The sequence below is a fragment of the Nomascus leucogenys genome, chromosome 14 (genome assembly GCF_006542625.1).
Source record: "Nomascus leucogenys isolate Asia chromosome 14, Asia_NLE_v1, whole genome shotgun sequence".
In the NCBI taxonomy this organism is placed as follows: Eukaryota; Metazoa; Chordata; class Mammalia; order Primates; family Hylobatidae; genus Nomascus; species Nomascus leucogenys.
Window position 1 is genome coordinate 70,022,607 of NC_044394.1, and position 13,906 is coordinate 70,036,512.

General features: G+C 43.2%; 1 protein-coding gene across 6 annotated transcripts in view; it reads right to left on the reverse strand.

Moving 5' to 3' along the window:
• Nucleotides 1–13,906, reverse strand: part of POLR1A (RNA polymerase I subunit A) — a 79,658-nt gene that overhangs the window by 25,194 nt on the left and 40,558 nt on the right. For 5 of the 6 annotated variants that reach the window (XM_030827530.1, XM_030827529.1, XM_030827532.1 and 2 more), the window contains 3 exons: nucleotides 13,274–13,465; nucleotides 3,506–3,655; nucleotides 2,185–2,368 (listed from right to left, as the gene is read on the reverse strand). In XM_030827530.1, the coding sequence (XP_030683390.1) occupies nucleotides 2,185–2,368; nucleotides 3,506–3,655; nucleotides 13,274–13,465 (526 nt within the window). The remainder of the gene's footprint in view (nucleotides 1–2,184; nucleotides 2,369–3,505; nucleotides 3,656–13,273; nucleotides 13,466–13,906) is intronic. The other variant, XM_030827531.1, reaches the window with a different exon arrangement.

Sequence of the window (13,906 nt, forward strand, 5' to 3'; positions counted from 1 at the left end):
CTGGGCAGAGCTAAAGCCTGGCACCTTTGTTAAGTTTGTTCCTCATGATGAGCTGGGTGTGGGATCTTCCTCTATTTTTGTTTCAAAAGCGCTCTGATTTTTTCTAGTTAGCAGAAACCCTTGTGCTTATTCTAGGTCACCATTTGAAATTGAAATATACATTTCATGAGGTGTAGTCATCATGCTTCACTTTCTTTGGTTATCCTGGAAGGGACTCTAGTCTGGTTCCCAACTGGAAGTGGGTGATCTTGGACACAGATGTCCCCAGAAGTGGCTCAGGTCTCTTGGTGGAATTAAGATGGGGGAAGGTGAGTTTCAGCTGCCAAACAGACTTAACTTATAATCCTTATCCTGGTAAAATAATGGGACACATAAGCCAAGATGTTTGTTCAAGGATGCTCATCCCAGCAATAATGTGAAAATCTAGACGCAGCCTAAATGTTTAATTATAGGAACTGGTTAAATAAACTATGATATATCCATAAGAATGGAATAATCTGTAGTTACCAGACATGAGGATGTAGATTTGTATTAGCTGATCCCAAAGGACATTTATAAATACATTTGGACATTTGGTGGGTGGGTGGGTAAGGGAAGTAGAGTATGTAGCGTAGGATCCCACTTTTTCCAAATGTATTTGTACTAGAAAAGTCTAGAAAAACAAACATCAAATTACTATTAGTGGTTATCTCTGACAAATGCACGCTGGGTGATTTTAAATTATCTTCACGTATGCTTTTTTTTTTAACCTTTCCATAATTAAATATATGATACAATTAAAAGAGAATAAAATGTATAATGCAGGCCCCAGTGTGGGCCAATGAACAAACTCTAGCTGCAGCAGGTGCAGGTCCACAGGCCCTACGCTGAGACTCCTACTCTGTCTGCACACGAGTGGGTCTGTGAAGCAGAGGAGCCTTACTTCCACCACGAACCAGACAACGCCTATGCACACTGCAGTGCATGCCTGACATGCAGCATCTCGCATCCCCCTAACGAGACTGTGGAAGGGCTGGACCCTGCTCTGTGTACATGGAGGTGCAGCATCCTCCACAAGCCTGGCCAGAGGCTGAGCCTTTGGACAGATCTGATCTCAAGCCCACACTAGAAGGGGCCAGGTGACTGCTTCAGGGGAGCCCCAGGGCAGTGAGCCCAGCACTCACCCAAGGTGAAGCCTCTTTATCAAAGCCATTTTCCTAAAACAGCGTGCTCTCATTTCTGGGGTGCAAACAAGGTAGTTCCTCTTCCTGTCTTAGGATCACCCCGACAGCTCTGCCCAGCATAGTGTTTCCAAGAGTGCTGATGGCCCCGCTGCAGTGGGAAGGTGTGGGCAGTTCTTTTGCTCTATCACCCAGGCTGGAGTGCAATGGCACAGTCTTGGTTCACTGCAACCTCTGCCTTCTGGGTTCAAGCAATTCTCCCGCCTCAGCCTCCTGAGTAGCTGGGATTACAGGTGCATGCCATGACACCTGGCTAATTTTTGTATTTTTAGTAGAGACGGGGTTTCTCCATGTTGGCCACGCTGGTCTCGAACTCCTGGGCTCAAGTGATCTGCCCACCTCGGCCTCCCAAAGTGCTGGGATTACAGGTGTGAGCCACCGTGCCTGGCCGGCAGTGGGCAGTTCTGACAACAGGGAAGCCTCTCTGTGGAGTGGGATGGGCCCCGAGAATTCTGAAAGGGCACTTGTGTAGCAGGGAATGGGGTTGTACGAGTATGAGAAATCAGTCCGAGGACAGAAACCTGTAAAGGGAGGGGTTAGGAAAGGAACAGAATGGAAATGGGCACAAGGGTGCCGTTCCGCACTGTGAAGGGGAATAAACACTGGCTGTGGAGGAGAGGGGCGGCCAAGTGAGGGCGCCTTTGTAGGAGGAGCCTAGTTGCTTCCCAGCTTCTTCCCCTGAGAGGACACAGAAAAGCATTTCTAGCTGCGTAATGTACCACACAGGAAGCATATGGTCTATAAAGGAAAAGAAACCTGGCAGTTTTGGGGGTGAATGAACTATCTGTTAAGACCCTGTGATAAAGCGTGCTGCACTGGGGACCTGGAAAGACTTCTGCAATGGGAACACGCAGAGGCCTTGGAAATCTTCAGTGTGGACGGCTCTCTCTGCCCTGGGCCCGGGAGATGGCCAGGCGGCTGCGCTGACTGGTCACTGCCCCAGGGCAGCGAGCCTGGCACTTACCCAATGTGAAGCCTCTGTAGAGCTGCAGGTAGGCAGTGAACAGGCGGGCCAAGCAGGTTAGAACCTTGCCGCTGGTCTCGCCTCCATAGATCTCATAGCAGCAGTGGACCAGGCCGTAGGCAGAGCTCCCGTAGTGCGCCTTGTCCAGCACTCCGCAGAGCAGCTCCCCTTCCCTGATGATCACCTGCGGAGGGCAAGGCCACCAATGCCAGGTTGCGGGTGATGCCTCCTGTGGGAGCCACCCACCCGCTACTCGTTGTACAAGTCCCTCTACTGTGACCCGCCTAGAATCCTTCATGGAAAAAAAGTAGGGCATATGTGAAACTAGTATTTTCTCCCTCTATATATTATTATTTTTTAATATAATGGAGGCAAGCATATACAGACCAGCATATACAGTTCCCTTCAGGGACTATACCACATAGACATACACACACTCACACTCTTTCTCTCCATGTGTTTTATATCCCCTACTCCCCACACCCACCCATGCTGACTTGAGGTCAAGTACCCTTGACAAAGACCTGTGACTCTGGACGTGGGAGCTTCTAGCCACAAGGTCTTCCTGAAGTGGTGAGCTTCAACCTCATAACTGTGCCTCTGGCCTAGGTACTTCCTCCCTTGAACCCTGGGAGTAACAACAAAATCTTCCTAACATCCTCTAAGGCCTGAATGTGGGTTATTCAGGCCTTCAGGTTACCCTCAAAGCTGGGTTAAAGCATTAGAAGCTAATGAAAAGAAAAGCATTTCTAGCTGCATAATGTAGCATCCATGAAGCATATGGTCTATAAAGGAAAAGAAACCTGGCAGTTTCAGGGGTGAATGGACTGTCCATTAAGACTCTGCGATAACACGTTGTGCACTGGGGACCCGGAAAGACTTCTCCACAGGGAACACGCAGAGGCCTTGGAAATATTCGGTGTGGACTGCTCTCTCTGCCCTGGACCTGCCCTTTTGCGGCCTGGTTCCTAAGGCTCAGAGTTTGGGGTGTGGAGTCTTACACCAGTTTATCTCAAGCCACTCAGCAGTCTTGCGGGAAAACAGGACTCTGCGTTGCCAACCTTTGCATAATCAATTTCAGCCTTTTTGCAGGAGAAGCCTTCCTAAACTGCTTGTGAGTTTTATACTGAGGGTCGAATGCTGGAGATCAACCCTAAACCTTTCCAAAACAAAAGCTGACACCAACTCAGGCACAACGCCTTCTCTTCTGAGGCACAGTGCCTGCTTCTGTGAATGTGCCTCCATTTCTGTCTCCGTTTTAAACCAATCTGTCTAACCCCAGGACTACAAGTCTCCACTCCACACAGCTGGACAGCCATACCTGGGACTCGCACATTGAGTCAGGGTTAAAGCCAGGAATGGATCGAGGAGTTTCCTTCACCCAGGCTTTCCCGGTGATTTTTGCCTTTCCAGATAAATTCAGTGGGACGTGGTCCTCTGGGATTATATTTATGAGCAGCGTTGACACAACCTGCAAAGAAAAAGAGGACAAACTGATGGCAAAAAGAAAAGTGATGGCAAAAAGAGGACAAACTGATGGCAAAAAGAAGAGTTGAGAACTTCCCTTTCAGGACCTCCTGCCCTCGCAATGCCATTTCTGATGATCTCAGGTATGGCAAGAAAAACAGACAGGTCCACCTCCATAGGACAAGGTGATCTCAGTTTTTATTTAAACCAATGAGGAATGAAAACAAAAATACACGAGAAAGAACTTCACTGGGATTTTTACTCTCTAAAATAGTTCTTATAGTGAATAATCCCCTAGACTTGAATTAAATTCCTAAATAGACCAAAGGAAGGAGAGGAAAAAGTAAAGTGTTTTCATTTTATGCCACATACTCAGATATTTCTTTACTATGACTGGAATTAATTATAGCTACTGAAAGGCCAAGGAATCTTTCCCCGGCCCCAGTTGGATCCCTCAGAGGGGACATCCACCCAACAAGCAATTGCTAACAGGAAGCCAAGAGAAGCACTTTCTCAAGCAGCTGCTCTACAGAGAGCTCAAAGGGACAGAGCTTTATCTGGAGATAACCAAAGTTGGCTACAGAAGGGCTGAATGCAGGTGCACACATTCCCAGAGATGAAGCAGGGCAGGGGCAGACGGGCAGGTGTGACAGGCTCCAGGGCTGGGAGACTAACCGCCATCAACAGTGCTTAATGTGCCTGCAGCAGGCCCCACAAAGTAGTGTCTTTAGATGTGTGCAACGAGGGCGCGGTGGCTCACGCGTGTAATCCCAGCACTGAGACTGGCGGATCACGAGGTCAAGAGATCAAGACCATCCTGGCCAACATGGTGAAACCCTGTCTCTACTAAAAATACAAAATTTAGCCGGGCATGGTGGCATGCATCTATACTTCCAGCTACTCAGGAGGCTGAGGCACGATAATTGCTTGAATCCAGAAGGCAGAGATTGTAGTTAGCCAAGATCACATCACTGCACTCCAGCCTGGGTGAGAGAGTGGGACTCTGCCTCAAAAAAAAATAAAAGAGTGGGCAACGGGACAGGGCAGTTATAAGAGCAGCTGCCTTTTCACCCACGTGCACCAGCAGCAGGGGACAATGGACAACAGCATCATTAAAGAGAGCAGGAGAGCAGAAAATATTCCGTTTTCTCAGCAGAAGATGACCAGAAAGGTTATGACCCACACTCTCCATGCCTCAGCTCCATGGAAGGCCAGCACTGTGCGGTGAGTGGGGTGAAGGAGCAAAGGCAGGAGAGTGACGCTTCCCTGGGGTGCCTACTTCAAGCTGCACCTCAACCAAGGTGCCACATGCACAGTGGGGACCCCCTAGGCTAGGCATAGTCAAGACTGGAACTTGGTGTGAAAGGTAACAGAAACACACCCATACAAGGGCAGGGAAATATGACCTGCCACTTCATCTATAAAACCAAGGGGGCAGAAGAGCATTTGATAAACTCCAACACCCTTTCAGGATAAAAATACTCAACAGACTAGGAACAGAAGGAGACGTCACCAACCTAATAAAGGGAGGCACCTATGAAAAACCTACCACTAACATGCTCAATGATGGAAGACTGGGTGCCTTCTGCCTAAAGTCAGGACCAAGACAAGGATGTCTACGCTTGCCATTTCTATTCAACAATGTACTAGAGGTTCTAGCCAGGGCAATTAGGCAAGAAAAGAAATAAAAGACATCCAGATTAGAGAGAAAGAAGTACAACTACATTTGCAGATGGCATGATATTATAGAGAGAAAATCCTTAAGTGCCAACAAAACAAATTACTAGAGCTTGTAAATGACTTCTTCAAAGCTGAAGGATACAAGATCAACATATAAAAATTAATTCTCTTTCTATATATTAGCAATGAACAATCTGACAATGAAATTAAGAAAAAGTTCCGGCCAGATGTGGTGGCTCACGCCTGTGATCCCAGCACTTTGCGAGGCCAAGGCAGGCGGATCACCTAAGGTCAGGAGTTTGAGAACAACCTGGCCAACATGGTGAAATCCCGTCTCCACTAAAAATACAAAAATTAGCTGGGCATTGTGGCAGGTGCCTGTAATCCCAGCTACTCAGGAGGCTAAGACAGGAGAATTGCTTGAACTGGGGAGGCGGAGGTTGCACTGAGCCGAGATCACGCCACTGCACTCCAGCCTGGGAAGCAAAGAGTGAAGCTCTGTTCCCCCCCACCCCCGCCAAAAAAAAAAAAAAAAGAGTTCCATTTACATTAGCATCAACATCTACATCTCCATCTTCATCTCCTTCTCATCTCCATCTATCTCCATCTCCATATCCTTCTCATCTCCATCTATCTCCATCTCCATCTCATCTCCATCTATCTCCATCTCCATCTCATCTCCATCTATCTCCATCTCCATTTCATCTCCATCTATCTCCATGTCCACCTCCAACTCCACCTCCACCTCCACCTCCATGTCCACCTCCATCTCCATCTCATTCCATTCCATTCCATTCCATTCCATTCCATTCCATTCCATTCCATTCCACTCATTTATTGAGACGGAATCTCGCTTTGTTGCCCAGGCTGCAGTGCGATGGCGCGATCTTGGCTCACTGCAAGCTCCACCTCCTGGGTTCAAGCGATTCTTTTGCCTCAACCTCCTGAGTAGCTGGGATTACAGGCACGTGCCACCATGCCTGGATAATTTTTGTATTTTTAGTAGAGACAGGGTTTCACCAGGTTGGTCAGGCTGGTCTCAAACTCCTGATCTCGTGATCCAGCCACCTCGGCCTCCCAAAGTGCTGGGATTACAGGCGTGAGCCACCTCGCCCAGCCTATTTTTTTTTTTTTAATAGAGATGGGGGTCTCGCTGTGTTGCCACAAGCAATCCTCCTACCTCATAAAATGGTAAATTTTATGTTGAATATGAATTATATCTCAATGAAAAAAAAACATAAGGGACCCAGACAAGAGGAACTGAAGTCTCCTCTTGCACTAACATTCTAGAAATGTATAATTTACTTTCTGCTCATAAACTATGCTAGGGAGAAAAAATCTGCAATGTTTTCTTAAACCAAGAAGGGCAGCAATATCTATGGGAATTATTATTTATACTAAGCCTGTATTAACCTTAAAAAAAGTCTTAAAAATAAAATGGATTTAAAAAAAATGTATTGAAATGTCTATATCCTTTGACCCAGCAATTGTACTTTAAGAATTTATCTAAAACATATACTTGGCCAGGCATGGTGGATCATGCCTGTAATCTCAGCACTTTGGGAGGCTAAGGCAGGAGGATCACTTGAGGCCAGGGGTTCGAGACCAGCTGGGGCAACACAGTGAAACCCCAGCTCTACAATAATAATAATAATAATAATAATAATAACAAAAAGATATGTCAATGAAAGTACACTAACATATACAGAAATGGGTGTTCACCGCAGCACTGTTTAGAATAGTAAAACCCAGGTAATAATCTAAACATCCACTAACAGAGGGACAGTTAAGTCATCTGTGGTATATCCATATCACTGAATACAACACAGGAGGGGTTAAAAAGAATGAGGCAGATCTACATGTACAGACACAGAATGAGCACCCAGTACATCCAGTGAATGAAATCAGTCACAAGACAATTACAAAAACATTTGTCAGAATAGCCTATGAAAACACTTAAATGAACTTCTTGCCGTATTTAGAGTGTGTTAGTGTGGTCCCAATGAAAAAGCAGACTGTCTGATATAATGGAGTTCCCTTTGGAGGACTTGGTGGCTCGTTCAGAGTAAGCCATCTTAAAGACCAGCCCAGTCTGAGGTCCATGTGCCTGGCGATCAGGAAAATGCATGCTTCAGGTACCAGGATGTCATGGGTAAACAGGTGGTTGGAAATATAAGCTCAAAATTGAATGTCAGATTTAATTGTGGTTCATGGTTCTCCTGAACAGTCCCAAGGATGGTATGATATGATCTTATTATTTCTTTTATTTTTTTTGAAACAGAGTCTCGTTCTGTTGCCCAGGCTGGAGTACGGTGGCACAATCTCACCTCAATGCAACCTCTGCCTCCCAGGTTCAAGTGATTTTCGTGCCTCAGCCTTCTGAGTAGCTGGGATTACAAATGTGCACCACCACCCCTGGCTAATTTTTATATTTTTAGTAGAGATGGAGTTTTGCCATATTGGCCAGGCTGGTGTCAAACTTCTAGCCTCATGTGATCCACCCACCGTGGCCTCCCAAAGTGCTGGGATTACAGGCATAAGCCACCATGCCCAGCCTCATTCTTATTTATTTTCTAGGAGAGTATGTGTGTATATGGAGAGTGGGGTTGGGGAGGGAGGGAGTTTTTCCTTTTATGTTTATCTTTATCAACAAACTTGTTTACTTTTATAGTTTTAAAGAACTTGAAGGACAGAGATCTAATAACTGAATTCATAAAGCTTGCCAAATATAAGGACAATATACAAAATTAATTGTATTTCTAGATACCAACCATAAACACTTAGAAAATTTAATAAACAATATCATCTACCATAGCAGTATCCAGGAGTGAATCTAATGAAAAGATGTATAAGGCTTTTACATAATTGAAGGACATACTATGTTCATCATTTAGATGACTCAATAGTGTAAATACCTTGATTCTCCCTAAAGTGACCTACAGAGGCAATGCAATCCCAATGAAAAATTCTAGCAGGTATTTGTGTGCACAGTGTGAAAGTTTACAAGCTGACTTTAAAATTTATATGGAAATACAAACACCCCAAAATATTAGAGTCTTTTTTGTTTTAAAGGTATACTGAGATGTAATTAAAGCCTATCAAGGCAGTCTTGAAGAACAAAGCTGGAGACTTTTACTATCAGAAGTCAAGATTTAGTATAAACCCACAGTAATTAAGTGTGCTGTTGGTGCAATGGAAACAAACAGGGTCCAGAAACAGACTCACTCATATATTACTATTTGGTTTGTGACATAGAAGTACTAGCAGTAGAGAAGTGGACTTTTCAACAAATGATGTTGCATTCACTGGATAGGAAATCCATATGGGAAAATATGACTCTTGACCCCTACCTCGCTTCAGGCACATCCACAAAAATCATCCCTAGGCAGATAGCAGACCTAAGTGTGAAAGGTAAAACAATACAGCTACTAGATAATAACAGAGGGGAATACCTACAAGACCTCAGGGCAGGCAAAGAGCTCCTACAGGACTAGTCACGAAAAGCCCAGATTAGCTATAAATTAGAAACTTCTGATCATTAGAAAACAGCATTAGGTGAAAAGGCTAGCCACCAAGTAGAAGGTATTTGCAATGTATATATCTGCTAATGGACTTACACCAAATTATATTTTTAAAAACCTCTCATTTGTCAATAAGAAAATGACATAGAAAATAGGCAAAAGATTTGAAAAGGCACATCACAAAATATGATATCCAAATGGTCAATAAGCATATGAACAGGTGCTCAACCTCTCTTGTCATTAAGGAAATGACAATTAAAACAGTAAGATACCACTACATACTCACCTGAACGGCTAAAATTAAACAAATAAACCAGAAAGAAAACGACAACAACAGCTGGGCGAGGTGGCTCAGGCTTGTAATCCCAGCACTTTGGGAGACTGAGGCGGGTAGATCACCTGAGGTCAGGAGTTCGAGACCAGCCTGGCTAACATGGAAAAACACTGTCTCTACTAAAAATACAAAAATTTGCTAGGTGTGGTGGAGCACATCTGTAATCCCAGCTACTCGAGAGGCTGAGGCAAGAGAATGACTTGAACCTGGGAGGCAGAGGTTGCAGTGAGCTGAGATGGCACAACTGCACTCCATCCTGGTAGAAGTGTGTATTATTACAAGCATTTTGGAAAACTTTAGGAAACTATCTATTAAAGTTAAACACATATCTTATGACCTAGTAATTCCATGCCTCAATAGTTACCCACTGAAATATATATATGTGTTCAACAAAAGATACACACGACAGTGTTCACAGTAGCCCCATTTGTAATAGCCAAATGAAGGTAAGTGAAGACAACTCAAATGTGTATCAATAGAAAAATGGATAAATATATGATGGCATATTCACATAATAGAATATTATAAAGCAATGAAAAATAAACTGCTACTATACACAATAACATGGGTAACCACACAAACATAGATTTCATTTAAATAAACTTCAAGTTAAGACAAAACTTGTTTATAGTGTTGGAAGTCAAGTTAGTAATTACCTTTGACGAGGGGTAGAAACTGGGAGGGGCCGTGGAGGGGTCTTCTGGGGGTGCTGGTGATATGCTACTTTCTGATCTGGGTGACAGTTTGCAAAGATGTATTCACTTTGTGAATGTGCACTGAGTTATAAACTTGAGATTTGCAACGACAGGCAAATCTCTTTCTTTGCATGCTCTTTGAACAAATAATGAGAGACCTTCAGTTTGTAAATAGAAAATCAATCAAGAGGCTGTATGAAATGTCCTGGAGAAACACTCTTAAGACTTCATTTCCCAGGGCAGTAGAAATAAACTTCCTAAGCCAAGTTCCTTATCTTCTGATTCTAAACATGGTTTTTCTCTGTAGCACCAGGCTGAACCATGAACAAATTCTTGTGTAGTGTAGTCACTCTTGCCCTTTTCACCTATTTGCAAAATAAAAAAGCCTGTACCAACCTTTAGAGATACAATGAAAAACTTCACCCATGACAGAAGCAAAACCTGGGCCTATTTCCTAATTTTATTTGGTACAAAGGATTTTAAAAGGATCCAAGGTGTAGTATCTAGGCACAATGAAATTAAACCGGAAATCAACAACGAAGATATTTGGAAAAGCCCTCAATATCTGTACTTCTAAATAACTAAACAACACACTTCTAAATAACTTGTGGATCAAAAAAAAAAATCAAAAGGGAAATGAGAAAGCATTCTGAAGGAGACGAAATGAAAACACAACATACTAATTTGTGGGATGCTACTTAAGCAGAACTTAAGGGGGACATTTATACATAAAATGCCTACATTGAAAAAAAGAAAAGGGGTCTCAAACTGACTTAAAGAACTTAAAGAACTAGGGAAAAAAAGAGCAGATTAAACCAAAGTAAACAGAAGAAAGAGTGATAAAGTTCAAATCAACGAAATAGAAAACAGAAAAAGTCAATAAAACCAAAAACTTTTTTTTTTTTTTTTTTTGAGAATAAAACTGATAAACCTCTAGGCAAACTGATCAGGAAAAAAGAGAAGACACAAATTATCAATGTCAGGAATGAGAGAAGTGACACCACTATAGGCAATACAGATAGAAAAGGTCAACAAAGGAACATTATGAACAATTTTGTGCCTATAAATTCAGTAACTTCGACGAAATGGACAAATTCCCTGAAAAACACAAACAATTAAAGCTCATTCAAGAAGCAGATAACCAAAAACAGCTCTATGTCTACTAAAGAAATAGAAATTTTAATTGAAAATCTTCCCACAGGTTGGGTGTGGTGGCTCAGGCCTGTAGTCCCAGCACTTTGGGAGGCCAAGGTTGGTGGATCACCTGAGGTTGGGAGTTCGAGCCCAGCCTGACCAACATGGAGAAACCCCATCTCTACTAAAAATACAAAATTAGCTGGGCATGGTGGCGCATGCCTGTAATCCCAGCTACTCGGGAGGCTGAGGCAGGAGAATTGCTTGAATCTGGGAGGCGGAGGTTGCGGTGAGCCGGGATCACACCATTGCACTCCAGCCTGGGCAACAAGAGCAAAACTCTGTCTCAAAAAAAAAAAAAGAAAGAAAACCTTCCCACAAAGACACTCTAGGCCCAGATGCCTTCACTGGTGAATTCTACAACACATTTAAGGAATAAATAATATGAATACTGTACTATACAAACTCTTACAGAAAACCAGAGGAAATACCTCCTAACACCTCATTCTATGAGGCCAGCATTACCGATACCAAAACCAAAAAACATATTATAAGAAAATGAAACTATAGACCAATATCTATCACAAACACAGAAGTAAAAAAATTCTAGACAAAAATATTAGCAAATTGAATTCAATAATATACAAAAAGGATAATACCTCATGACCAAGGAAGGTTTATCCAGGAAATGCAAGGTTGACTTAAAAAGGAAAATCAAGTTCCAGGTCCACAGACTATGAACTGGAGAGCAGGAAGAGACCTTAGAGATTATGAACTTGAAGCTGAAGTCATTGATTTGGGACCCTTTTTCTTCTTTTTAACCTAGGCATTTTATGTATAAATTTCCCCCTTAAGTTCTGCTTCAGTGGCATCCCACAAATTTTATGTTGTGTTTTCATTTCATCTACTTCAGAATGCTTTCTAATTCCCCTTTAGATTCTTTTGACCCATGAGCTATTTAAGAAGTACGTTATTTAGAAGTACAAATATTGAGGGCTCTTCCAAATATCTTGGTTGCTGATTTCCAAAGTAATTCCATTATGCCCAGAGGCCACACCTCGAATCCTTTTAAAATCCTCTGTACCAAATAAAATTAGGAAATAGGTCCAGGTTTTGCTTCTGTCACGGGTGAGATTTTTTAGTATGTCTCTAAAGATTGGTACAGGCTTTTTTTTTGCAAATAGGTGAAAAGGGCAAGAGTGACTATATTACACAAGAATTTGTTTGTGGGTCAGTCTGGTTTCAAAGAGAAAAACCATGTTTAGAATCAGAACTTAGCTTAGAAAGTTAATTTCTACTGTCCCAGGAAATGACGAGGAACTGAGACCCGCAGGATTAAGATCACATAGCCAACTAGAAGTTGATCCTTAAGGCTGAACTTGGAGACTCAGGCAACAGTAGAAGAACATATTTTACTGTTTTTCATTATTTGGTCACCACATATCATGTAATTTGGTTACTTTGAGAGGAAGTATGGTATGATGCTTCCGGGGTTGAAAAGTCCTGGGTTTGATCTGTCTCCTGCAGTCTTGGGCATGTAATTTATCATCTCCTAAATGGAGATAATAATGGTTTCTGCATTGCAGATTAGTTGTGAGGATTAAATCAGATAATGTGTCTAAAGCACTCAGCAAACACATGGAACTTTCCAACAAATATTACTGTTACTCCACCAGCACCACTGCCTATTACCACCATATTTGTATTATGAGGACACTAAATTTAAGTTAGAAGCAAAGGACAGAAACAATGCAGTCTACTTTTTTTTTTTTTTTTTGTGGAGATGGAGTCTCACTCTATTGCCCAGGCAGGAGTGCAGTGGCTGATCTTGACTCACTACAACCTCCACCTCCTGGGTTCAAGCGATTCTCTTGCCTCAGCCTCCCAGTAGCTGAGATTATAGGCACACACCTCTACACCGAGCTAATTTTGTATTTTTAGTAGAGACAGGGTTTCACCGTGTTAGCCAGGCTGGTCTCAAACTCCCAACCTCAGGTGATCCGCCCACTTCAGCCTCCTATAGTGTTGGGATTACAGGCGTGAGCCACCGCACCAGGCTACTATGCAGTCTACTCTTGCTAGACACTCCCTTGAAGCCACCCAGACTCAGGAACCCCAAACAAAGGGGAAAGAAAGTCAGACTATTGCTAGCTTAGCCATTTCTCTGTCTCTGGTCTGGGCTCTTCTGAGAATGAAACTTTTTACATGAGTGGCCTATTTCCTTTTGTTACATACACTGGCTGTTCTCTCCCAATTACCTGTTTTCCTGTCCACAGCGGAAAGGGCTTCAGGATGGAAGGAGAAAGGAGCTTCACGCGCCCCACTTTGTCCGTGAGTCCTCGGTACACCAGCTCCATATACTGCTCCCGGGTGAAAAAGCAACCCCGAGTAGTCATGCTTGCCCCTGAAACCATGTGATCCTGGATCAGTCCCGCCAATGGTTGGCCATCCTATAAGCGAAAACAGACAACACAAGAAGAATGAAAATAAATCTTAAGTCAAACTCTAATCCCTAATCACCTGCCCGGAAGCCACTTTCTAGCAAGAGCCCTTCTTATATCCGTGTCTTGTCTTGCCCACGTCCTCACTATGTTCTTGCTTGGGAGCCAACTGCTTCCCAAAGCACATGACCAGGGTTTAGCACTGGCTTCTACGTTTGCCATTTGCCCACTATCCTATATCAAAACTGCTTCAAACTCATCCAGTTCCCCAAGCCTTCTCTGTTTAATCCCATCTGGTTCTAGTTACTCCAGCATATTTTTGGCATTTATGCCTAAATTTGGTCTGGCTGCTGTCAGCTGTGTTGTTTTTATACTTTGGTTTTATGCTTTAGTGTTTTTCACACGTTTCTGGCCTGGCTCTTCTGTAAATCAGTCATGCACTCAACAAAT